This window comes from Hypomesus nipponensis, chromosome 15, assembly GCF_054491055.1.
Source record: "Hypomesus nipponensis isolate SF chromosome 15, ASM5449105v1, whole genome shotgun sequence".
NCBI classification, from domain to species: Eukaryota; Metazoa; Chordata; class Actinopteri; order Osmeriformes; family Osmeridae; genus Hypomesus; species Hypomesus nipponensis.
In genome coordinates, this window is record NC_140375.1 from 12,432,383 (window position 1) to 12,459,485 (window position 27,103).

Consider the following 27,103-nt stretch of genomic DNA (forward strand, 5'->3'; position numbering starts at 1 on the left):
ATTCGAATGGTGATCCCCAAAATTTGAGCCAGATATTTTGGGATTGCACAAAGGAGAATGATGAACAATGGTGGGTTTTGAAGGTACATTGGTGTATAGGAAACCAGGTTATTGTGCTACTGTAAATAAAAGTTATCAACCGTAAGACATGTGATATGATTGATGAAGCGGTTACTGTCGGCACAACTCAGAGCAATAAAAAAGCCGGTTGCAAATTAAACATAAGCGGGGATGTCGAGGGACAATGAAAAGCTCGGCAACCAGCCTTTTCACAAGGCTTATAAGAAATAGCAAGCTCAAGCATAGGTACCACAAATCTCCAACAGTTGAATGGGAGTCCTACCTGTGTATGAGCACAGGTAGGACTCCCAGAGAAGAGCACCAGTCCATTAGACTGTAGGAGGTGTGTTTCCAGAACTCTTAAACTAAACCAGGACTGCCAGTCTCCATGGTTTACTTTACCTTCACAGTGACCTTGCAGTGGACCTACACTGAACAGCTTTCATTCATGAGCTTTCATTTATGGGACTCAGGCACCCTGACTCAGGAACATAATGTTTGTGTGACAGCCATAAAGCATAATGTGCTATAAAATATGTCCTTTAATTAACTTTACAGACAGAGTGAAGTGCACAGACATCAAGAGACAGTCAAACATACGACACAGAGAATCATCAATGGCAACTGCCCATTAAATGCAAAGGAGTGTTGGGACCATCTACAGTTATCGACTCTTGGAACTGGGTTGGTTTGAAAGGTTACATTTCCCACTGACCCAGTGTTAAAGGACACCATAAGTTCATTGTTACGGTTCGGTTGTCTCACCATTCCCTTCTTAGATGCAATAGATATGCAAAATGAGAGTTTGAACAAAAGATGTGCAACTACAGTATGGAGTGGTCTATCTATTTTGCTCTAAATCCTTTTCAGCAGTAACCTGACGTTGTCATACTCATAATTCTAGTCAGAATATGAGTCTGAAAACTCTCCGTTGGGCTGTGACTATGGGGCGTGTTTCAACCGAACTCGTAAAACAAATGCCTCTACGCTCAATTGGATAGACCTACAACCAATCAGAGCAACGTAATATGTTGTTTGTTGAACACAAATTCAACCCAAGGGCTCTTTTGTGACGTCGTTGATTACGTTACTGTTGATCATCTGTCCATCATCGTATAAAACCCGCCCTGGCAATTTCATTGATCCACCTAGATCCTGGTTTTATGTAGTTGTTCCCAATACGAGACCCTCCAGACCCAACTTCCCGACCAAATGTTTTTGTGGGCGGGGAGAAGTTGGGCTGGCAGCCAGGCTATTTCAGCAGCTTTTGAGAATCCTAAACTTTTTGTCTTCTCATAGGCGCTTCCATGCCCCATCTTATATTTGCGACATCTTAATATTTATGTGGCATAAATATTATGTGGCATCTCCCAGGCCTCTGTGTGAAGTTTGCAAGCTCTCCTCATGCTCACATGGTTTCCACTGCAATAACCCCTAATAAGAAAAACATGCAGAACAGATTGCTCTCCTGCACTGAATGAGGGTGAGGACTTGGATTTGGCCCCCGGTCGCCACTGATTATGGCTGACCACTGCCCTTGGAAGAAGGACAACAGGATGGAAAGAAAGTAGAGAACACATTTCTCCAGTGGACACTCCTCGATGTGCGTGTGTTCTGCTGTCGCCTCTCCTCGCTGCACGCCTGTCACACTGTAGGATTAATAAATGTTTCTTCTTCTTCTTCTGAGGCCAGCTGTAGTGAAAACTCTGGAATTTCAGTGCCTTGTGGCCAATAGCAATGAGGTGACTCAGAAGTACAGACCCTCGAATCTGAACAGCCAGGGAGGGCCAGACCACATGTCTGCATCATTACACCACCTGAGCTGAGACCTTTAGCACTGCTCTGATTGATGGGACCCGGCAGCCCCAGAAGCCTGATGGAGGCTTCCCATCCAGACTATGGTCCAGCCCATCCATCTTTAGTCCTGCACTGAGCAGATCCACTCTGCTGTACAACTGGTTTTAGGCTGGGCTGCTCCCCCTTAATTCTTCTCTGTGGTTTAATGTGCACATTTAAGGGCAGGACAGCATGTTATACCACAGGCCTGCCAGTAAAAAAGAACTGATTGAACACAAAAACTGGACGTTGGGTTTGATAATCCGTTGCCCACCACCTTTATTACACCATACAAGATGAGTTTTGTATAATTTAAATATAATTTGTAACCAGCATCTGTATATTTTTTTTATCAATGTTACCCTTTTATTTTAATTGTTTGGACCAATCTGAAAAACAAAATAACCAGTCTATAACACCAGTCTCAAAAAAACCTACTAACAACTCAAAAACAAAATGTAGCAAAATGAAAAACAGAAACAGCAATAAAAACAGCAACAAAAAGTAGCTCCAAAGATGGGGATTATAAACCGTTATGATTGAGAATGAAGTTTAATAAATTTAAAGTGTTGGAGTGCACAACCTTTCTAACAGTGCACTGGAAGTAATTGATTAAGAACTTGGCAGGAAGCACTGAAGCATTAATGTAAAACATTACGACTGTCAATCTGAATAGAGGTTTTATCAACACACAAGGGAATTTTCCAAAGCTGTCATTCGAAAATTAGCCCAGTGACCCGAAGAGTATGCAGTTAATACTTGTGCAACTTATTTTGCAGTACAAATTATCAGGCTTTGCTATGGGTTCTCATACACCACTCTACATGCAACTACTGTAAAAACATCACTGCTTGTGAAAATGTGTGCTTTTCTCTTAGATTCTAGGGGAACCTAATCAAAAGTCTAAGGACAATTTCCAAGTACCAGTTGTATTTTCTGGTTTTTGTCTAAAAGGACTGTGCAGTATTTCTGAGAAAGTATTTTGTTAAGGGAAACACATTGGAGGTTTTATTAAATTATATTCAAGAATCTTCTGCTAGTACTTGGCAATGTCGACATAGCTGCATCACTGTGACACATAGACTACAAAAACTATAGTCAGTCAAGCTGTTTTAACTGATAGCTGCATCACTAAATTACCTGAATATATCAGTTCCAATGCAACATGCAATATGTGTTCCACAGAAACTCCTTCCCCAGTGAATGAGATCATTTTCCACTCTTGACAATTGCTGGGATGCCATCCCTCCATCCATCTTTCTAACAAATGTCCTCTTGTCCCTCCTATCCCCTTGAAGGCTCCACCCCTTTAGCCAGATGCAGGAGCCAGACTTAAACAGCTTGTCTGCTACCTTGCTGCCTCAATGACCCTCATTACAGTAATCTTTGCTTAACTTTTTCATTATCTGCAGCTTAGAGGAAACTGTTTTCCTTTCAGTAATAGCATATCTGGATCCCCATGGTTCTACTTCCAATTCTATTTGTCATTTTGCTTCTTTTTTTCTTCCCCCATTGATGACTCCGGATTTGTCCCAGCTGGCTTTCTTCCCTGATCATGGATCACCTTGGCATAGTGACTGTGCTGGCTTGAGAAAGCGATGGAACCACCCGAGAAAGGCCAATGAATTCTACTCTCCTTAATGAGTCAGTCACATGCCATGTTGGCAACTGTCGTTAGCATCTGCAATAACAGAGCGCCCATGCACGCTCAAAGAGTTTACTTACATTTCACCTCTGCCGTTACTCAGAATGAGTGATTACCTCTTTAGAACTGCTCCATGGGGTTCGTTTCTATCTAAAGAGCCACACACACTCGGCAATAGCATGGGTAGGAGGGACAATGACGTCCACACATGGCAGACAGAACCTCTAGAACAGTCAATATGGGGCCAGAGTAATTGCCTCCTGTTGCTGGGGAGTAACAGTGTTCTCTGGAGTTTGATGATAAATAGTAGTTATACAGCAGCTTGTCAAATCTTCAAATTAAGTGTGAATATAAACACCTCAGACATCAGTGATAGATGTAATTGTGTTGCTTGGATCGCCTTCTCTGGATCAGAATACATTTAAAAACATTATGATGTCAGATGTGCATTCTCCCAGCCCTTGATGTTTTGCAAGGCACTTTGAGAGCCTTGCGGCTACTTGACGATAAGGTTAATTAATTATGTGGCCTTCATCAGCACATTTCTCCTGCCTTCAAGCCTAAAAACAATCATCTGATTAGCCACAGACTCACATTAGGAAAAACATAAAGGCTAACTTCTGAAGGTGAACCATGATACAATCTTGAAATATGTTGGCCTCAGAAATGTCCTGTTTAATGATTCTCTTCCGTTCTCTGACTCCTGGGATGGCCCATGGGAGGCCATAAAGCCAGTCCACACTTAAGTGTTAATAAAGAATTGCTACAGCCTCAGTAAGAAACACGGCATGTAAAACAATAAGATCTACATGACCTCAAGGTCTAAAGTGCTCAGTGTGTCTTTTATACACAGGAGTGGACCTTGAAATTATGTATTCAGACACCTAAACTTTTTTCACTTTTGTTATGTTATACTTATAGAACATACATGCAGGTATATTCTTAAATAATAGAACATGTTTGTATTTTAACTAAATGCTGTATCATTTACAGTGGTAGCCTTATTTGGATGTACCCAAGGATTCACGATTTTCTGCTGAAAGAGATCTGTGCCTTATAAAATGTGACTGCTGAGACAAAAACAGCTGTTAACCATTTGTCTTTGTTTGGTCAATGAACCAGTATTGAATATACAGCTGCTCCAGAGGATCCTATTTATTATACACATCTGTTATGGCGTTGTTCTGGCATTTTGCAAGCCTGAATTAGATCACTTGAAAAAAGTTGAAAATAAGTTGATAATATTATTTTTATCATACCCACACAGGGATCATGTATTCTATACATTTTACATACAATTTATCTACTGTTTATCTGACTGAAGATTCTGAAACTCTACCTCAGAGGAAGCATGGCAAGCGGTTGTGGAGTATTAACTTGTCACTCACCTACATATACATTTACATTATGTTTGCTGCATAATAAATCAAATATGTTTAACCTTGAGTTTGGCCTTGTACATGGCTCTTGTGTAAATATGCAGCCATGATGTCCGAATGTACCAGATCCCTTAGTGTCACTGTTAGAATGACTCCTTCGAAGGACAAATCACAGCTCACTGCTTGGCAAGATATGGTTATTTGATCTATTGTGAGATGTATGCTTTTTTATTCATGTTGCCTGTAACATGTAATATTTATTATATTTAATATTTTGTGTGAAATAGTTTTTGCCAACAAAAGTCTTATCAGAAAGGAGAAACCCATGACTCTACAAAATATATGTTAGCCTCAGAAATATAATCTATCATTTACTTGGTTTAACATAATGCATGCTGACCAATATGCTAATGCTGGCTTCATCTGCATATATTAGCATTTCAGGAAAGCTAACAAGGACATGAAAAGGCATTGTGTCTCTACTACTGTATCCAATCCCTTTCAAATGAACAACAGGATGAAAAGCAACTTTATGCTAGAAAGATAGGTCATTTATGCATAGCTATCAATGATCTTGACAGAGTAAGGAAACAATGCATTACATAAAATGATTGTAACAAAATACAGCGTTATTATTTTGCATCAGGATCCATTGGGGGATTGTTGTTACTATGGTGAAACAGTATAGGATTCTCTTCTATGCACTAATATTTTCCTCTCTAAAATCACAACGTAAAATTATATTCCTTTTACACTGCATTTTATTTTCAATCATTAGTTTAGGAATTTATAGCAAAGGAGGATGGATTACACCATCCACTATCATAGCCTTGAAAAGATTACCTTGAGCATGCTGGCTGCCAGGAAGAGGTAGCATCCTTCAAAATAAATATATTTTTGTTAGATTTTTATCATGGCCAGGATTCAAACCAGCAACCTTGTGATTGGTAGCCCAATTCCCTAACCACTCAGCCATCTGACCACACACAATAGCCTAGTCATGGTGAATCTACAATTAACTGCTAAGAATTCTGCCAGGTTTAATCAGAATGTTTCAATAGTTAAGAAACCTATGAATGATCTCCTGCAAATGATAACTTTCTGCCTATATAAGCACTGCCTAGGTTGAACGGAACTTGGTTTAAAACGTAATATTTATTTGCTCTCCATATTTTCATTCCCACTCCTTGGAACAGAAAGTCATAGACTTTAAAACTAAACAAATGTCATTGTCCCATCAATGACATCCAAGTACACAAATAACAGTACAGTTGAACAAACGGGACAAAGAAGATAAAACCTTATCTAATGATCTTTGGAGTAATTTCTTGGACCTCAATCAGAGCAAATTTACAGGAAGAAAATTTCGGGGATAAAAGCATACAAAAACTAACAGGCATGAGAACTTGAAGGTTGGACAATGCTTCTATATTTGTCTAACGTCAGCAACACAAACACAGGACAGACAGAAATAAAATTATGAATTCAAGATAACCACAGAAAGTCATTTAAATCACAGTCAAACAAACGGTTGTCAAGGTTTTATTAATACATTTGTATAGGTTTGGAGAGTGAAATATCTGCACGGGCAAAATTAAAACACAGATCACAAAAACGGTATATTTGTATGTATGAAATATCCCATGCCTATGTATAAGACTCACATGCCTGTTACTCTGAGGCAGAGGTTTCAAGCTGGTCCAGGGGGAACATGTAGTAATTAAACACCTAGTTACACCTGGTGTGTGTGCTTTTCTGCCTGTTTATAAAGAGGGGCAGGGGGCTTAATTTGTCAATTTAATGTATCAGATGCAGACGGGGTCACAGGTTATTAGAAGTGTGTACGGTAACCTGACTAAATGCATTGTCTAATGCAACTTTTTTGCATGGCCAGATGAAGACCAAACATTGTTACTGAAACGACAAGGTGATAAGTGGCTTCCAAAATAGCTGTCCTCTAGATGTTTCTATGAGATAGTCTCATATCAGGTGTATTCATGACTCTCCTTCACATTCCCAAAGGGGAGGGACTGGCGATTAGGAGAGCAGGTCTCTGTGACAAGTAATCCTACTAGTTTTATGGATTATTTGCATATAAGGGATGTGCAGGCAGATATCACCATTTTCTCCAGAACATTCTTGAATACAAGATTATAATTGTAGGGAGAATTTTTTGGGGGATAGATTTAGCAAGTTATGGTTACAAACTATAGGGGGTAATGATGGGCCCCTGCTGTATTAGATGACAGATGTATAAGGTCCAAAAAGGGTGACAGGATCTGAGCAGTGGGGTGAGGGTGGCTACAATGTGAAATGTAAAGTGTACAAGATAGTGTATAATAGATACATGTTGAATCCAAATGAAAAGATATTCATACTCGATAATCATAGTTTTACCCTTGAAGAATGAAAACTTATTGTTGAAAATCCAACATTCTAACGGGTAAAAAATATTAATAATTCTGTCTTCAAAAATGTACATTACTCTCAAAATACCTTTCTCTTACCCCAGGGAGATTCTTTGTAAACATTTTGCAGTGGCTGACAATGTTAGTGTAAAACTCAGCAGTTTAGTACTGAATTTTGTGTTTGTCATTGGTACATAGATCGGTTGCAGTTGTGAGTAATGTTTTCAGACATGAAAAAAGATCACAGCAATGGAAGAGGATGGCATGTTAAAATGTGATTTATTTATTGTGATTTGCATGAAATATTTGTGTCAGTCAATTTCAGAGACCCTACCCTGTTGTAGGGATGAAATGTGTAGCAACATTGTCTTTGATCAAGGAATGATTTATGGACACAGATTGCAGTTGAAGTCTCACACACACAAAAAAGAAAATAATTTATTTCTGCAAGGATGGGGCTTGTGTGAGGGAGATATAGTGATTGTGTTAAATAACACAGTGATTGTTTCACAGACATTGTTTCAGTGGGGGACCATAAGGTTAAATGTAGGAACATTTATATAATGTTGTGTTATGTAGGGCTTTCCTCCAAGGTGTGTTGTAGCCAGCCGTGCTATTCTCATTCCATGCATTCTTTATCCAAAGGGCTTTTCCATAACATGCACATTGCACACGTGTTCACACATATTTGTCTCATTCCGCACTACAGAAACATCCACAATACATCATAAACCAGCTAGCTCAATTGCAAAGTTGACTCATGTTATTCTAAACACTCTGTGCCAATGGAAATATTGTTACTCTCAAACATTACATCTCTAATTTGTCATGATGCGGGTCCTATAGTAACAGCCACTACTCTGAGATAAGAATAAATGTTAAGGCTCTCGGTATGTATGTGCATATAGCAAGGTGCCAAATAATGTTTTTTACGTCACAACAAGGGTTGTTCTTCCCCACACGAGTTAATATTTAAAAAAAAGAAATAATTGTGCTGTTGGTGAAAACATCTGGAGGATTTACAAGACCATTCCCTACGATGAAAATTCTGTGAACGACATTTAAGCATCTACGTGTTACTGCTCCCTAAATGACTTTCTAAATTACATAAACCAATTTCTGGACCATTTTCTGTCTCTTTTCAACGAGCATCACTGCCATCTAGTGCATCTGAAAGCAAGAGCATCAGTTGTGATGGTCTTTCTTGTGGAGTATAAATGCAGTGTGATACAGTGGACCTTGAACCCACTAGATGGCGCTATCATCAAAGTTTTCTTCTATTATTCTGAAGCCAGTGACAGTCTTGTGCCTCTGCTATCTGGAAAAGTAGGGTTAGGCTTTATTTTATTCACTCTAACATACAGTATGTCAGTATATAACAACCATAATGATCACTAAACGTTTGGGCAAACAGACAATGATAACGGCAAGCTACTCATTTATTATGATTTTAATAGAAATAAAGACCAGCTTTATTTTATCTTCTCAGATCATACAATACATTTTCACTAAAAACCCAGGTTTATAGAAAGGAAATAGTCCTCCAGTAAAAACAATTGTTTAGCTATACAGTACATCTGCAGTGTGCATATTTTATTATTTACATATTTTTCAACATATCTGAGCAGTGAAACATGATTTAAAAACAAAATTGGCATCATACTTTTCAATGTCTGTACACGCCTCTGTCAGATGTGATGATGCTAGCTCCATGGATTTACCTAATTTAGACCAATGTTAGTTTTACAGCAATAAACCCTGATTTATGCTTTATACAGTGTTACTTTATAAACTGGAATACAATTCATACAAATGTGTCTTTGAAAGTTTCATTTGTTTCATTTGTAAATAAGATTTTGATATACAGTACCCTGAAGCTTATCATGGGTGGCAAAATCAAAAAAACCTTTGACCAAATAGCAGTCAAGTCTTAGATACAGATATCTTTTTGTGAATCAGTTATTACCAAACAATGTTAATTTGAGTCAATTTAAGAAAACTATTTAATGATTAGATTTTGATGGCACACATTGACCATGGTCAAGTGAAGTATATTCTGATACTTTTGAGGAAAATTATTGCAATTTTCCCCATGGAAAAAATATCTTCAGTTCCAGTTGAACATTATGTACACATGATGACATGAAGAAAATACTTTTTTCTTTCACCATTTTCAATGTCCATGTTTAAAATCAACAACAAAGCTGTGTCTTAAAGAGCTTGAAAGCTGGCTCTGTTGTAACCACTATTTAAATCATAAGTAACCTGTGGGAGAGAGGAATCAGGAAAGATGTTTGGGAAGGCCAGTGCGCTCAGTGTGTTCTCCTCCAATGGCCCAGACATTGAGGAGTCTGAGTGGTTATATCCAGGGGGCTGCACCACGGGTCTCTTAGTGGAGCCAGTGCATGTGCCCCATGGCTCAGCATAGAGGAAGCCACCTACCAAGTGGTGAGGGTCGTAGGCAGCAGGATCCAAACCTGCCATCTCAAGATGAACCCTAGCTGGAACACTCTGAAACAGGTCCTGCTCGGTGACCATGTTGCTGTAGTCAGGACCAAGTAGTTCAAAGAAGTCTGTCGCCTCAGGGTTGCCACGCTCCAGGTCCTTCAGGCTCATTCCAGACATAGAGGTGACTCTGGAGCTATTGGCAGGCTCTGTGAAAAAGGAGGGGGGCAGGTTGCGATGCCTCAGAGGCGGTTTCTTGGCTTTCTCACCCCGAATGTCTTTCACAGGGCTAAAGAGTGCTGCCAAGCTCTTAGTCTGCAGGTTGGCTTGGACTCCATCTCGCTTTAGAAGAGTTTTACCCTGGAATGGACTGGACAGGGGGGATAGAGAGCCTTGTCTTTTTGCTGGGCTTTCAGCTGTGTTCCCTGTTGTAATGATTCCAGTGCACCTCTTGATCTGCTTTTGCAGATACTTGCGGTGGTTGACTTTCCTTTTTGACTTGACTGGTTTGTCGAGCGCCAGTTTGATGTTACTGGAGGCTGAGTCTATGAAGCTCAGGAGATCCCTTGTGGTCTCCCTGCAGTCCCCCTCACTCTCCACCTCGCCAAGAACACTCCCATCCATACTTTTCTCCATGTCATACTCCATAACAGATCCAGGGAAACAGAAATTCATGAACTGTGAGTTCATGATTGCAGTTTGAACAGCCATTCTCTGGGTTACCCCTCGGCTTCACCTATACAATCCACAACAAATCTAAAATAAAGACCCTCATCAAACCATATATTTGTTCTGTTCCAGGCAGTTGGCAAACCCTTAGTCCTGATGATCGTCATGCAGCTCCAGTAAACACCCCGAGGCAGAACTGAGGGACTCTGTTTGAGGGCAGCAAAGAGATCTTCCAGTGGGCTGGGCCAATGATGTCAGAACATCAAAGAGGAGGGGCAGAGGGACTCTAAGACTTAACTCTTTGCTCACGCCTGACCACCTGCAACTAAGAAGGATTTGTATAAGGTTTCCTGCTGTGTCAAAAGACAATACTCCTTGGTGGAGCTCCCCTCTCAATTTAACTGTTTATGTGGCTATGAACCCACAACACTTTAATGAAAACAAACTACTATTGTAGCCACATCAAACCATGATATCATAATGTAACAATATGTAAAAGTGCTACTTTACCTCCTAGAGTAGAACTATTGGTTAAAGTGTGCCATTCACTAGAAAGGAACAAGGTCAACAATGTAAACTTCTCCTATTTACTGGGATTGATTTTGTCAATGGGAATCATCTAAAAATGTTGCTACTAAACAAGATTTAGTTTAGTATTTTTCTGGAAATCATTTTACATACCACACTGTCTTGACAATATTTTCCATACTTACTTACCATAAAGGTAAACATGAGACAAGTGGCATACTGAAGCTACAATCTGATCATAGAGTAAACATCCCACAAATGAGGACTGGGATATCATATGATAATTTCTCAGGGAAAATCTGCACGCCCAAACAGATGCCACCATTTATGTGTTTCTCTCCAAATAGTTTGCTGTGTCTTAATCTGTTCATGGTGAAAGTTGATTTCTTGTGCATTCCCGGACCAGTGGGAATTTTTGCCCCGGCCTGACAACTATTATGGGCTGCCTTTGACATACAGCCCTACAGGGTCTAAATAGCCTCCATTCTTCCCCAGCAGTGAAAGGGAGCTTTGTGCCAGAGATTCATTAAACTGCACCTCACAGCCCCATTCGTAAAATGGGTCTCAATAATGAACAGTCGATTTAACTAGAAAAGCTGCCGGAGCTGTTAAATTAAAGGAGAATAAAGTGTGGATCAAGCTTAGTGTGCCAGCCGAAATGTTGACCTTAAGAAATGGGTATGAAACTTCTGTTCTAAAACAATAACGTATTTACAGGAAGTGTCTTTGCCAACACTGAACATATCAGAGGACATGTTAGAGTCTGGAATTTCATGGAGCCTAAGCTAATCCGCATTTAAATTAAACTGCAGATCGGAAATATCAAAGCTTTGGGGTATTAACATAGTTAAGAACTTAACGGTTGTTGGAGTTCCCACAGTACAAGGACGGATAATAAACAGTTAGTATTGAAATAATAAGGTTTCCAACTTTCAACACACCTACTAAAAGGTCCTCATTGTCTTCTGACACTGAAAAGATCTGTGAGCCTCATTTACATTTCTAAATTTTATTACCCACAGAATCCTTCTGGGAGAGACCCAGGACTGGCCGTGTGGTGGTAGTTGCAGGAGCCCAAAAAAGAAGCTGCTTTTGTCCTTACAATAGAATCAGGATTCCTTTCCTCTTAAAGAGCATTTTAAGGTGAGGCTGTGAATCATTGGAGGGGAGGAAAAATCCAAGCGCTGAGTGAGAGAGATAGACCGTAAAGAAACTATTATTTATATGTAAATTCCAGTGGAGAAAAGCAACAGTGAAACTGATAACACTGATCTTATTTTATGCAGTCTAACACAAGCCTTCCTGAATAAAACTCCCTGAACAGCTAACATTGAGACACACAAAGTTGCTTGGTCTTTGTTGGTATACTGTACCTCTAACATTTTACAGAAAATCAACAGATTTGAGAATAAATCATTAATATATTCTTCCCCTTCCTTTTGAGTTAGTGGAAAAGAAGCATGTGGCTCTTTCTGCACCTATTGGTATAATGTCAGTGTAATCTTATATATATGATATACAATACAGTATAATATAACATAATGTACTTACTTCAATCTAGTAGAAACATCACATTAACACTTGCAATTGTTACTATGGGACACTATGAAATGAAATATCTTGCCATGAAGCACATCATTCAATTTCAGTGATATTTTTTGAATCTGTGTGTGTGTGTGTGTGTGCGTGTGTGTGTGCGTGTGTTTATGTGTAGCAGCACTGCTTTGGCAACATGACAAAGAAATACATCTCCACCACTCCCCACTTATAGGCTTTGGCTTTAGTACTGGCCATTCATGTCTCTGGGGCCGGCTCTCTGCTTCCGGGCCCCAGCTTCCATAGTTACATTAAGGGCCAGAGGATGCAGACAGGAGAAGAATACTGTATAGAGCACTTCAAAAAACTTAAACTTTGTATTTGTTTGTTTCACTGTTGTTCATTATGTTTTTTCCTGGTGATTCACCTGGTAAGTCCCAATAAAAAGTTGGTTCAGATGAACTTTATATTACATGAACAATTTCAAACAATAAGTATATGAAAGACAAAAATAAATCCCAGCAGGGTTATCGTTCAGTTCGTAAGTAGAAAAAGAACAGTAATTAGTTAATATTCATTATCCACCCATTCCTACAGTCAGTTCTCTCAGTCAGAACACACAGCTTTATTCCACAGTTATTATTCAAACTAGCCAACCACGCCCTTGTCTAATTGAATTTACTCTCTCAGCACCTTCTCCCCTACAGGAGGGCAGTAGGAGGGAGGTGGCATCCTGGACGGTCCCCGGGAAGGAGAGCAACACGACGAGACAACCACAAGCTTAATCTCTTCCAACTAGTGTGGTCCCTGTCTATGCAGTGACACCCTCAGAGATCGGGGTCAGCCGAATACTAATGACATGTTTGATTGATGGCAGTGTCAGGGATTGAGAAAGGCCTTGCAAAATTAATGACTGCTCAACGTCCTGAGAAAAGTTAAGGAGGTCTGTTAACAAAAGGACCTCCTCCCCCATGTGTATCTCTGAAAATTTGTCTCTTAAGTCCAGTCCAATATGTTAAGAGATTTTTTTTTTTTTACTAAAGTTTTCAACCAACAAAGTTTGAAAAGTTACTGAACACATAGACAACTGATGTGAATTTAGGTTAAAACACAAAGACACTATCCCCTCATGCATTCACACTGGCCCACTGAACTCTCAACCAGACCTCTAACCACCCCGAAACCCCGTGTCTAGTATTCATAATATTAGTAGCAGGGGGTAGCCAACCAGAGACCATGGGCTGTCCTGGTAGTGCAATTTAGAGCCTTTGAGGTAACCAGTGGATGAATGTGTGGCAGGGGAAATCCCACAGGTTGGTCCACATGAGGCAAGGTCACCATGCTTTACTGCTCTAACCTCCCACCAGTCTCTTTATTGCCTTCCCCAATTGGGTTTTTATTAAATCACATGCAGCTGTGCAGACCATTGGAGAAGACAGAGAATATACCCATGCCACTCCAGCTCCACAGCCTAGGCTTGTTGTGATGATGGGAAGTAAAAATTACTATTCGGAACAAAGAATGTGCTTTTAGTTAATCAGGATATTACAACTGTGTATCTGCTTGACAAAATGGTGGGGGTTTTATTCAGAGAGTTACGGTTTGCTAAAAGTATTTTTTTATTTAATAATCCTGAGTCTCTTGCAAAAAATAGCATGTACAGCAAGAACTAATTTAACTGTACACTGTACAGAGGACAAGCCAGAAGGTACAACGATTTAAAAGTCACAAAAACAATTTAAGTTCATTTCATTCATCAAACTGACTTAAACAGCAATCAGGCATAGAAAACTTTGGCACAGGCTGGTGGTAAGCAATTTAAGACAGTCAACCATGGGAAGTCTTCAGCCCATTCTGTCAGTTTTTTGTATTTATTGGCAGGGGGGGGGGGGGGGGTCAAGGTGCTTTCTTGGCCTGTAAGATCCATTGTTTAAAGTAGTCCACTTCCAGTGCGCGTGCTGACAGTACAGACTGCGGATCATATTCATTGTTGTAGCGCAGGTCCAAATGATGGGCACCATCAGGAATTACTATGGCAACCAGAGAAGCAGAGATGTTTTGGGTCACTCCTCCCGCCGACCATGGGTCAAGACCCCCATTACTACGAGCGACAGACAGACAAAGACATGTAGAGAGACAAAGTTGACTTAATGAAAACAGTGCCCATTTTTAAACAAGCCCAAAGTGTATAGAAGACGCAGTTCTGATGAAAACGCAGGTAAAGTACCTGAAAATAATGTTACTATGAGAGGATATGTCAAATCCCCCATACACAGTGTTAGCCCAGTCAAGCCGTGGCCTAACTCCAAACAGGTTATTGCACTCGTCTGAGAAGGCCTGGAAGTTCCATTCCTGAGGCTCAAACATGTCCTGGACGCCATCAGTGCACATAGGCATCACCATCTCTGTACAGGCCTGGGGGAAAATGTACACAGTAAAAAAGTCTATTGCCCTTTGGAGACATACATAAATAAATGAAATGAAATCAGACAAATATTTTATAAATACTTTACACACACACACATTAATGATGCCTCATACACAGTGACATGAGTAATTATGCTAGTTGTATTACCTGATAATACCAGCCAATGAGGCCTAGGTTTCCCGTGGCAGTCTGGGATGTGTTAAGGCAGGCTGTGTTTCCTGTGTAGTTGTAGTAGACCTTCACAGCCTGGGAGATGCCCTGCAGTAGCTGGTAGTCAGACACAGTGGCATCCAAATGAAGGTGCTTACAGACCACCTAAAACCACCCACATTCATTCATTCATTCATTCAAGGAAGAAAATACATATTTAAAATATACAGCAAATGTGTAAAGATATTGTTCTTTCCAAACAACCTCCAACTAAAGTTCTATGCTAGTCAAAAACATGACTGGCTCACAACACAGAAGCTTAAATTCCACAATATCTGGTATGTTTACAAGACATTTACTTGTGGTAATAAATCCCCTTTCAGGCATCTGATTTGCATATGAAATTGAGTGGAATGAAACTCAGCTTAACTTGAATATATGGCTCTCAACCTGGTATGAGGCGACGCCCATTCTGTTCAGCCATGCATGATCGAAAGATATAAAACTTTGCCAAGATGACCCGTCCCTCATCCTCACACACCAGATTGTGTTCCAGAGATTAATTTCTTTCAATTTGTTATTTTCATTTCCTTTTTGTTTGATGTCCATTTCTTTTTTAGTACAGTTACTGAACTAGTTGTTATGGTAGCAGCATAGTTTGTTGTGTTGTTTTGTCTCTCTGTAGAAAGGGGAGACTGTTCCCACTTGTTAGGAGGTTGGAGGGAAACTGTGGTAGCGTGGAGTCTGTTACTAAGGCTTTTGTCTACAGGCTGGAGAGGGTGCTGGACGATGGAAGAGGAGGGATACAGACATGACCAACCACAGATTTATACTGTGAAAATATCCAATTGCTCTAAAGAACTTTTCACTACTTTTCAGATAGGATTAGGCTTATACATTCATCTCAGCCAACACATTTCCCTCCTCTAAGCCCTCAATACCCCCTTCTCACAGTCACTCAGATAATCACATTAGCTTTGTCATTAAAAAAGCTCTTCTTTGCGCCCACTACCTAAACCGCTTTAACCACCCATAGGGGTCGCATACATTACAGGCTTTTAGTTTAAAAAAAACTTTGAATGACCTTTCAGTGTAGATCTCAGCCAACTTGTTGTGCCTGAGATGGTTTTGTATCTACAAAGTATGCATGACTATAGCAAAAGGCCATTAAAATAAACCAAAGGAAAAGTATACACTACTGAGAGAGGAAATTGCTTGTAACAAATATAATGTTGTGTGGATCACCACAGGCTGGTGAACAGGCCCTGAAAGGGGTGTTCAGGTCAATAGTGGGACATTATGCACGTGACATGCCAAAACGTCTGGGTAACGAGGCAATGGGCAAGTATATAACATTTTTACTTGAGCCTTTACACCATCACATGCAGAGTAATGCCCATGCAGACAAAAGACATGTCTGGATGTGTATTGACTTCACAAATCATAAAATAAACTAGCATCACTATAACCATTCCACAGATTCTATAGGTTAATAATTTACTTTAAATGCTTGACAAGATACTGCACGTTTTGTACCAAGCTGCTATGACTTAGAAATAAACAGGCATCATTTTGATGTGTTCATGATCATTTTTGTATTCAATACCCTTTTCTTGTTGTGCAATGTCACCTGACCATACACTATGAAGCAGTTCTGAGTTTTGAAGGAGCATGGTCAAATGAAAATCTTATAAGGGAGACATAAGAAAATAATGGTGTAATACTTTTTGTTGCGTATATAAAGAAAAGCAACCCTGACAAGAACTGGGATCTTTATTAACATTACTGAAGTGTATTGAAAGCTGTAGTACACAAATGCTACGAAAGCTTGAAAGACTCACACCCACTTGTAACACAAGTGAAACTGAATAACGCAAAGGCAATTGAGAACAGACTGTCAAAACCAATCACTTAACCAAATTAAATAACAACAAGCCTCATACATCTGAATCACAGCCATGCATATATTTGCATGCTTGTATTTCATTTGTTAAAATACAATTACAATAGCATTTCATTTGTTCACCTGTATGGGCCAGCGAGGAAGTGGCTGGAGGAAGTTGGCCTCATAGGGATAATCTACCATGGCTAGATTCACCCAGGTCTCTTGAAGCCAGGACTTGAAGCCTGCTGAGTCCTCCTGCTTTTTAAGTGGGACACATAAGCTGAACTCCCGAGACAGCCACTGAAGACCATCATCTGCAATGACATGACAACAACGTGAAACACTTCCTTGGTGAAGACTAGCCTTCTTCATCTGGGTTGTAAATTCTTAAAGCATAACACACGTTACCAGTGGAGGAGATATTATCAACGGCCTTCCACGATCTCCTGATGTTGACATCGCAATTCAGTCCACTGCTGGCAAAATCTTCTGTGACTATTTTGTAGAAGTTTCCACAGGGTACCATGTTAGGGAACTGCCAAATTGGAGCCGATGCAGCCAAAGCTCTGGAACAGAGAACCAAAAATCAGAATCATCAGAAACCGTACCACAGTAAAAAGACAAAGCAAAACAACAGCATATAGACAAGTATACATTTAGTTTTAAAGAGCACAGGTTTTAATCAACATTTAAAACATATAGCAATTACTCTTACCCAACTACAACATTAGGATATTTCATCCTCATCCAGGCAGAAAGCATACCACCATAAGATCCCCCAATAGCAATGACAGGGCTCTCCTCTGCTCCTACCACTGTCCTCTTCAGCTCTCTGATCAGAACTGCAAAGTCGGCCAGTGCCTGCTCTGATGTCAGATAGTTCAGGTGTTTGCTGTCCTGTGCATCAAAATAACAGCAGAGCAGCAGAAAGTTGGTTACCTGTAATTTGTTTATGTGAATGGGTCTGACATACATTATACCCACTTCAAAGTAAAACCCTAGTTGTAAGTATAAAAGACGTAAATGCAATAATAAGAGTATACATACACTGTAGGACTCAACACCAAAAGGCATGGATTCACCATAGTAGCGGTGTTCTGCAAAGACTAGCATGGCACCCAACTCCTCCGCGACATCCCACATGAAACCCTGCAGTCAGAAGACATCATGTTTGTCAACGCACAACATTAACCAACGCCTGCTAGTAGATTAAAAAAACAAGGGAGGTGATTACAGTGTTGTTGCAGAACCATGTGATGTCTCCTTCATTGCCAGTGTAGAAAAGTATAGGACCTCCTTTCTGGTGCCAGTGCTGCTCAGAAACAAGGTATCTTTGTTTGAATGTTCCATCTTCCAGGAAACCAAAGTGATCGATCTGCAAATACAGAAAGGTAAAGAGAATACCTTGAAAGCCTTATCAAACCATCTTAGTAATTATTTTATCATTCAATTTCACAAAGTCTGTCTTTAAAGAAAATACTACAGTGACACTATTAGGTCTGAGTGGTGCAGTTGTTTCAGTTTAATCCTCAACACTGCTGGGTGTGATCAATTAATATTTGGCATGGTGCCACCACTGTGATGGGATGTGACAATCTCTAGGCTGGAAGCAAGAATAATGAGCTGCAACTTGTGTTAAAACCCAGATCAAGCTTCAGGGATGCCACATTCGTTCCAGTTTAGCAGAGTTCTTTCATCAAACAGGGTCTTCTCAAGGCTTCTCAACTCAATTTAGCCATCCTCATCCCTCTATGGTTCCAAAGTGAAGCTCAAAATAGCGGACTTTCTTATGCATATTTATTTGTCACAAACTGCTCATCCAAACAACTACACATGCATTACTGACTGGAAGACTATGGGGCCACATGTGACTTGAGTCAAGAAAATAGTGGAATAATGCCACCTGGTGGTGGTGCAGGTTGATTTTTTGATCACACTGGCAGTTTCCTAATCCCCAGCCAATCTTGCCCTTTCCCTTTCTTTAACCTGCAAATGGGTAAGTAGGTGCCAAGAGCATGCTTATTCATGCTGTCAAGTTAGATTGTTACCCAATTGACTGAATAATTTAATCTCATAATTGAAGAACAATATACAGGCAGGCAACTGACAAACTGACAAACCAGTATTCCAGTTAAGTAAAATAGAGTAGGTATGAATGGAGACTACATATAGACTTCCATGCTTTGTCTGAGGGTAGAGTAAAGCCAAGAGGATTTCCTTTGGACAAGAGCAAGATAATTAGCTATTCCCTTCAGACCACAATTTATGAGAAAGGATGCGAAATGTTTGGCTTCGCCGGCTGACTTTATTTTCTCCTCCTTCCTGAGTTTACATGTTGAAAAACTATAGCCTAATGTTATTGGTGGGGGAAAGGGTAAGAAAAAAGCGTAACAATAGGAACGTGCACGGTTCCTTTCTCTCCAGTTCCTTAGGAGATGAGTCCAGATAGACGGTTACAAGGTCTTAATGAGGCTAAATCACAATAGGAGGAAACGGATCTTGTGATCATGCGGCTGGGACAAATGCACGTGACAATTTGTTTCACAATCATAATCGATAAAAAGTTGTTTGTGGTCCTGTTTATTAGTGGTTCGTGCATGGCATGGACGTATGGTTAGTTGATATTACTATAACCAAAATTAGTCTTAGTAGCAAATATGCCAGGACAGTTCTGCTGGAACTACGAACCCAGTGACTTACAGTTGACATATCAGGAAGCACTAATACCCAAACAGTTCTGATTAAGTAGGTTTATATGGGATCAAATTGAATGAAACTTGAATTAAGAATAGCCTATATTTCAAAAAGTTACACGTTGTAGGTCTTTGTCAATCAGTTGGCCTAGGGTACTTGTAACAATTAGGCAGAACAGTTGTCCAGATAAACTAGCTGCAACAGTCGCATGAAATTTTGCCAAAATATACAAATGGAAAACACAAATGAAGTTGACAAAAACTCACCTTTTGTTCAAAATACAACGTTTTATAGCTGACCCCTTTTTGAGACGTGAAATCTAAAACGCCACGTCTCGATAAAAGTTGAGACTTGAGAGCAAACACATTAAAACAAAAAAAACTTAATAAAACGATGCTCATATAAGCAGGTCTAAACAAAGGGCTAAATTCTGATCTCATCGTTGCCGGTGCTGTCTTGTGCAAGACAACAGTAAACATTTGCTGAGTGTGCACTGACTGTGCTTCTATGCTTTGCTGTAATGTCATAGGAAAGGAAGGAACTAGCCTAGGAAGTTACATATCGGCTGGTAAGAGAAGATCCTTCCGATCTGATTCATTCAGTCACACTGTAGCATAGCCTGCTGTAGCTATATTTTACTATTAATGAAGTAACCTACGATTTCAGGCTATTGCCTATTGGTTGCTGGAATAAAAAAACATAGCCTACTACCGACGTCCAGCCTTTTCCTCTTCCTGTCCAGTTCAAGTGACATAACAAATTACGATAAGAGTTGTGCTTTAAATAATCACTATGAGTAAAATAACTTTGGTTCACTCCTAGCGTATGAAGTGTCAAATGGTAGACTATGCGAATTAAGTCCCAGTCACATCAAACAAAGTGTAGGCCAACGCCTTGAGCAGTTGCAAAACCCCTTCATTTTGTCTAACCCATGTTCTCCAATCTAAATGCAAACCACCAGATGTCACTGTGCTAATTGTTTTCAACTGTCCGAAGGTTCATCTTGTTTCCGGCACAGAACAGGAAGAAAAATCCTATTCGAATTATGTCTTCTCCTTCGTCACACCCAAACTAACTCGATTCCTCCAAAGACTCAGATCACAAAATGATTATTAAGCCGACCTACTGCGTGTTTTCCACCTTTACCAAAACCTTTATAAAAACGGAGTCGTTTATAAGGAGAGAAAAAAGGGGTCCATAAATTGACATTTCTCATCCACTTCAATACTTTTGAATATACTCAGAGAATGTCTAATATAGAGAGAACTGCCACTCTCTGGAAACTTCCGGGTTCTGAACTGGTTGAAATTCCATGTGAGGGCGCTAACGAGCGAGTGCAGAATGAATGGAGGTCTATGGAGCGGTGTTGTCAGGCCAAATAGTGTCCTAGGGCCAAATAGTGTCCTACCTGACGTCACAATGCCGTTCAGAAGCAAGGACGCGTCCGTCGCTATGCCGACCTTAAATTCCTGAGATATCTAATCGTGCAAGCAGGAAACTGTCATGGTTGCTATACTGGTTACTAGGTAGGACGTTTTGTATTTAGGCTTATTTAAACTTATTTCTACTCTACTATTTAAAGTTTTCACTCGTTCGATAGCTGGTGCTAGTTGGCCAGTTGTTTTTGTCAACAAAATTACTTATTTAGCGTCAATTTTAACAGACCGGGAAGGCAACATGTATAGTATTCTACCTGCGCACGTTGCTGTCTCGGGAATGTTGAACGAGTGAAAACTTTAACCTAGTAACCAGTATAGCAACCATGACAGTTTCCTGCTTGCACGATTATATATCTCAGGAATTTAAGGTCGGCATAGCGACGGACGCGTCCTTGCTTCTGAACGGCATTGTGACGTCAGGTAGGACACTATTTGGCCCTAGGACACTATTTGGCCTGACAGTACCCCTCAAAATCCACTTTTCTCAGGATATAATTTTTTGTCCAGTAATTTGAATTCTGAATTCGAAAGGGGAGGCCAAAAAAATACACACTGCCGGGTTTTAGATTTTTTGAAAGTCGCCTTTCTGTTCTAAAAAGCTTTTGAAAATGTCATTGACGTCATACACATCGTACGACCAGAGCTACTGCTTGACGGCAAGCTCTGGTCACTTACTTTTTTCTTTCAGGGCATCGACAACGCAGCTGACAGGTTAGGCTCTCCCTGTCAATACACATGCTAGAAAGAGTTTTGGCTTGCTAATGTTGTTGCTAATGTTGCTTATGCTCTGACATTCTGATTCCGCTTCGGATGCCATCAAGCGGGAGCTCTGGTCGTATCAGTCCTTCACTAACCAATCAGCATTTATTAGCAGAATGCTAGCGTGTTATGTGCAACAACGACTCACCATGTAAGAAATCAAAAGGACATGAGTACTCGTTCATTCAACTTTCGACCTATAATCCATGTTGAACATGCACAAACTACAATCAAATCGGAGATTTTTCAACGACAATCAGGCGAAAGAGACAAATGTAGCCGTTTAGCTCCATAGACTCCCATTCAACATGCACTCGCTCGCGATCACCCCCAGTGGAACTCTGGTGGAACTGCAGCCAAATTCGGTACAATGGGGCTTAATAGGGAGTGGCAAGGCTCTGATATACTCTATTCTAAAACGGAAAAGGAAGGGAAAAGTAAATAGGCTTCAGCATAAATGGATATTTGAAGTCGTGATTATCGTGATTATTTAATTTAATACACTTTAGCATGAAAAGGGAAAATATCAAAGGTTGAAATATTTTTTTTAAACAATATTATGATTAAAGTATTATTTGAGGGTAAAATATCAAAAAGATACAAAACAGTAAACATGAAACAAAATTATACTAACACCATAAAAGCAATAGCTTATGCAAAGTTAAATACAGGTCTGAAAATAAACATCTGCATCAAACAATAACGAAACACACTACAGTACAATTATATATTATGATGTTGAGTAAACCATCACCATATGGCAAATGTATATAAAATAAAGCTAGACACTTAAATCCTATGTAAAAGCATGCTTAAAAAGTCACTTGAATAAGGAATATAGATGCAAATTATAAAACAAAAATTCAGGAGACATGGCTTACTTTCCAACACAAAAGTATTGAAAATGCATGGCAATGTCAAAGCATGGCAGGGTAAAGACACTGAATAGAAAAGATAAAGAGATGGTGCACCGAAAATAGGTAATAATGAAATGATTTGTCTTCCTAGAACCCTTGCTAATGCATTAAGTAAACACTGCTGTAATCAACTGTGAAATACTATGTCTGGTATCATTCAACTTATGGCAGGTAGAGTATTACTAAATACATACATTTAGCTAAAATGTATTAAACACAAACAAAAATAGAAATATATGCTTTGCATTGTTACTGACGCAACAAAGACAAATTTAAAATATAACTATAAAGATATATTCAGACTTGAAAACAGAAACATACATCATAGCAGCAGGTAAAATTAGAGTCTGATAAAGAAAAGATATTCACAGTTTCTTTGTAAAACATAACATTCAGATTATTGTGTCAGTAAGACCAAGATAACAGATAATAAACAAAGAAAGAAAACAAAACCAGCTGATAGCGTTCACATGCAATACTGCATTTCAATCAGACATGTCACAAACTGGAACACAGATGGAGAGTTCTGTTGTGAATAGGACCTCTAGTGAATTTCTTTTTTTAACCCAAAATTGCGTTAAACCACTTAACTACCCTTAGCTTCAAACAAACAATTAATATAAAAGAACAAACCCCTTTGTTATTAGTATTTCCTTTTTTCCATAACAGCTCTAAATCGATCAGGAAAGTATTTGGACCTGTACACAATATTAATGTATTTACTTGATAAATTGGCTAGAATAACAAACAGAATCATGAAAGCAGCCAAGCTAAGACTTTATGCTCTTGCAAACAAGCTGTAACCATTTGTAATAAGTAGTCTACTTAAATTTCCAAAATGACAAAAGGGTTTGTATGCCTGTAACAAAATATCTGTGGTGGTTTCAAATGAGGCCATACTGCTGGTGAATTTTGATTCCAATCCAATATAACAAAACCCATGTATTTCTCTGTCTAAAATGATCTGAAATTCTAGCTCCCAAAACATTCATTTAGAAATCCTTATGCCTCACATAAGGTAAAAACTAAGATAATTATAGTTTGCATCCTGTTGAACTGTAGTTACTGTTTCACATTACAGCAGCAGCTTGAATTGTTTTGCTCCAAATGAACGTTTAGTTATTCCTGTTATAACAAAGAATGGCTACTTAACAAACTCCTTAGTTCAGCTTCTAGACATGAGACTTGGCAGCTTATTGGAGCACTGTGGCAATGTATCCCTGTCATCTGAACTGTACAGTAAATGGCTGGTTCCCATGACGACCACTATGTTCTAATTGAGGCTGCAGCAGCTTAAGTAGCTAATGCTTTTGCCCTCCCCAGGCATTGGGGCAGTGTCATTGTTGTCCAGCGTATTCTGCTTGGCATCTTGAATCAGTTCACAAGCCAGATCAAGGAAGAGTTTCTCCACATTGTCTGACTCTTTGGCTGAAGTCTCCAAATAGAGCATGCTTTGAGAAACAGCAAACTCTTCAGCCCTCTGCCTCAATACTTCTCTTTTTTCAGCAAGGTCTATCTTATTACCTGTGGAAGAAAGTGAAATGTTACAGCAGTTAATATACACTGTCTGGTTTAAGAAAAGGTGTTTAGAATGTAAAATCCAATAAAATAAAACTAAATACTCACCCACCAAGATGGTCACCACTTGGTTGTTAGCGTACTGTTCAATCTCTTTCAGCCATTCTGGAAGGCACCGGAAGGAGTCCTCACAGGTGATGTCATAGGTAAGGATAAGGGCATTGGCACTACGGTAGTAACTCTGAGTAATGGAGCGGAACCTCTCTTGTCCAGCTGTGTCCCATATTTGCAGCTGTAATTCAGAGTATAAATTAATATTGAGCCACTGAAAAGGAATGCAGCAGCAAGTTATAAGTTTCTACATTGTTTTGCTTTATTTTGTTATGGTGATATGGGGAAAGTTGGTGAGGCCAACATAGCAAGGGTTGTACTTCTGTAACAGGTGTGTTGGAAAAAAACGTTGTTGTTGCACTGTTCACTCAATAATAATAACAATGTCAATAATGACACATGGGCTTGTGTTTTAAAGGTTGGGAATTAGGTCATAATTTCCATTAGGCTATTGTCTCACAAAAGCAAGCATTACAGACAGACCTTTACTTTCAATCCTTTAATTTCCACTGTTTTGATCATAAAATCAACGCCTATTGTAGCCCCCTGACCAGGTGGGAAAAGGCCCTGTAGAATAGAATAAACAAATCAGATCAAGTAATCTCCCTTTGAAAATTGTATTGATTCTTCAATCATCATTACACATCATGTTGTGCATAAAACATACCTGAGTAAAACGTCTGACTAAACAGGTCTTTCCGACACCAGCGTTTCCTATTAGCACAATTTTGAACAGGTAGTCATAATCCTCCATGCTCATGCTAACCTGTAGATGGGCAAAATGAGACTAAGGGATTAGTGCAATTGTATTATAAAATTGCCATTAGCAGGATGTCGATCATTATTGCTGAAAACACATGAGCAGGGTATGACTAACACCAACACCTTCCGTTCATCTTGGATAGTTATTTTGACTGGTGGTAGGAGAATGCAGGAAATATTGGAATTTGAAGGCCATGCGCTTTGCAATATACTGCTTTAAACCATGATGAAGTACAGTAGCTACCTTGGCAACTATTTGTTGTGTAGAAAGCGGCGCTGTTTTGCCTAAAAGGTCGTACAAGTCATTTGTAATGCCATTTGCTAGCGTACATAGCCACCACTGATACGGTTATAACCGTCCCGTTATAGATAGCCTTAGCAAACTAGCAGTACAGTCTCTGGCGTCCGTCCTCTGTCTGTTGACATAGCCTGGCAAAACTACTGTACTGCTAACGCATTTTCAGCCATCCGAAAGTGTATTTACAAAAAAAAGGGTAGTGATAATTATGTAATGATGAGCTGTTACTGGGGTTAAATTGATTCAACAACAGTGGTTGGCTGCCCCCACCCCTGATGGTGATGCTGATGATGGCGCTAGCGATTTACTAGCTACATTAGCTAGACTAGACTGACTAGACCATACAGTTAGCATTGCTAGAGCTGTCTGTCCAACCTGGCTACAACAAACTGTCAATAATAAGCACACACTCGCTCCATCGACAACATTCACAGCATTCGTATGTGACCAGGGCCTCACCTTAACAAAGCTAGCGAAAAGACAGCATACAAGTGCACCACTACTGTAGTTAGCTAGTTTGCTAGCACGGCTCCAGAGTCCAGTATCCAGATGCAGTAGCCGGTGGCTAATATAACATATTAGAAGATAGCGTAGAAAGTACTGGTTGTGGATGTGGTAATTGTAAGATTGAATGTTATTTGTACTTACCAAAACCTGGGGAACTCCCCTAAATGCAGACTGTGGTATGCATGCATGCGGTCAGTTTGATCAAGAGTATGATCTCGACCACACAGCTAGAGCAGTGAAGGCTCAGTCAGAATTATCAGTCAGTGATGTCACCAATGGCACTGCACTGTGTGGTAAAATTGGTGAACGATTCAAAACCTAATTTTGGCTGTAAGTTGGTTTGTTATTCACATCTTCGAGTGAACCATTTCTAAAATAAGTGAGTTCATGTGTAACACATCCATCCATATATATTTTGACTGAAGGTAAGTGTATCAATCAAATGCTGTGTATATGATTAAATAAATATTGTAGGCCTAAGTCATGCCCTCCAGGAAACAGTGGCGCATCCAGAACACTACTGATTTCTACTCTTCAAGTCATCATGACCCAGAGGGTCAATCAGCTGATGACCAGAGAGCCTCCCATCTCATGCCCTCCTGTCTCATGCCCTCCCGTTTCATACCCTCCCTTCTCATGCCCTACCCAAGCTTCTTTTCAAAGTAAAAGCTCGCGTCTGGTCCGCTATATCTCAGAATCTTAATTGATTTTATTCGATATGTAGGTTTACACAAACACGGAATTTACAAATGAATAAAATACTAAATATCTGTCTATACGATAAATGCAGACTATCATGTTAATGAATAAACGGAATATATGTCCGTCTATAAAATAAATGCAGACTAAAAATCCATTCTACGGCTGCAGCCTGGAGCCTCGCGTCTCATGCCCTCGCCTTGATAAGCAATTGTATTTGCAGCAATTTCCCAGTGGAGTGTGAAAACAATATAGAATATAAAAATTAAATGGAAAGAGTGTAACGTGTTTATTTTTGTATTCTTGAGTGTGCAGATCCTCGTTATCCCTCCTCGGGATTCAAGGGAAGGGGGAACAGGGGAACTGAATTCTCCGGAACACCGGGTTCACGTCTAGGTTGTTCTTAGGTTCGGGGTTTAATGATACAGAA

The 27,103-nt window shown here is 39.7% G+C and overlaps 3 protein-coding genes across 4 annotated transcripts; all 3 read right to left on the reverse strand.

Moving 5' to 3' along the window:
• Window positions 1–8,800: 8,800 nt before the first annotated feature.
• fam181b (family with sequence similarity 181 member B) lies at window positions 8,801–10,630 on the reverse strand. The gene has a single exon (XM_084674725.1). It carries the CDS (start codon window positions 10,482–10,484, stop codon window positions 9,540–9,542), a length of 945 nt encoding a protein of 314 aa, XP_084530851.1. The 5' UTR covers window positions 10,485–10,630; the 3' UTR covers window positions 8,801–9,539.
• Window positions 10,631–14,107: 3,477 nt separating this feature from the next.
• On the reverse strand, window positions 14,108–20,869 carry prcp (prolylcarboxypeptidase (angiotensinase C)). Its single transcript, XM_084675197.1, has 9 exons — window positions 19,930–20,869; window positions 18,204–18,344; window positions 18,017–18,118; window positions 17,685–17,866; window positions 17,378–17,535; window positions 17,111–17,283; window positions 15,082–15,249; window positions 14,734–14,921; window positions 14,108–14,607 (listed from the first exon to the last, which is right to left on the reverse strand). The coding sequence occupies exons 1-9, from the start codon at window positions 20,188–20,190 to the stop codon at window positions 14,403–14,405; spliced, it is 1,578 nt and encodes a 525-aa protein (XP_084531323.1). The 5' UTR covers window positions 20,191–20,869; the 3' UTR covers window positions 14,108–14,402.
• A 1,456-nt stretch (window positions 20,870–22,325) lies between these two features.
• rab30 (RAB30, member RAS oncogene family) lies at window positions 22,326–26,563 on the reverse strand. Of its 2 annotated transcripts, XM_084674517.1 has the most exons (6): window positions 26,116–26,563; window positions 25,927–26,032; window positions 25,075–25,173; window positions 24,891–24,974; window positions 24,405–24,588; window positions 22,326–24,302 (listed from the first exon to the last, which is right to left on the reverse strand). In XM_084674517.1, the coding sequence occupies exons 1-6, from the start codon at window positions 26,160–26,162 to the stop codon at window positions 24,052–24,054; spliced, it is 771 nt and encodes a 256-aa protein (XP_084530643.1). In that variant the 5' UTR covers window positions 26,163–26,563; the 3' UTR covers window positions 22,326–24,051. The 2 variants fall into 2 exon arrangements, with proteins under 2 accessions (XP_084530643.1, XP_084530645.1); XM_084674519.1 differs by lacking the exon at window positions 25,927–26,032 and having other exon boundaries at window positions 26,116–26,562.
• Window positions 26,564–27,103: the final 540 nt, after the last annotated feature.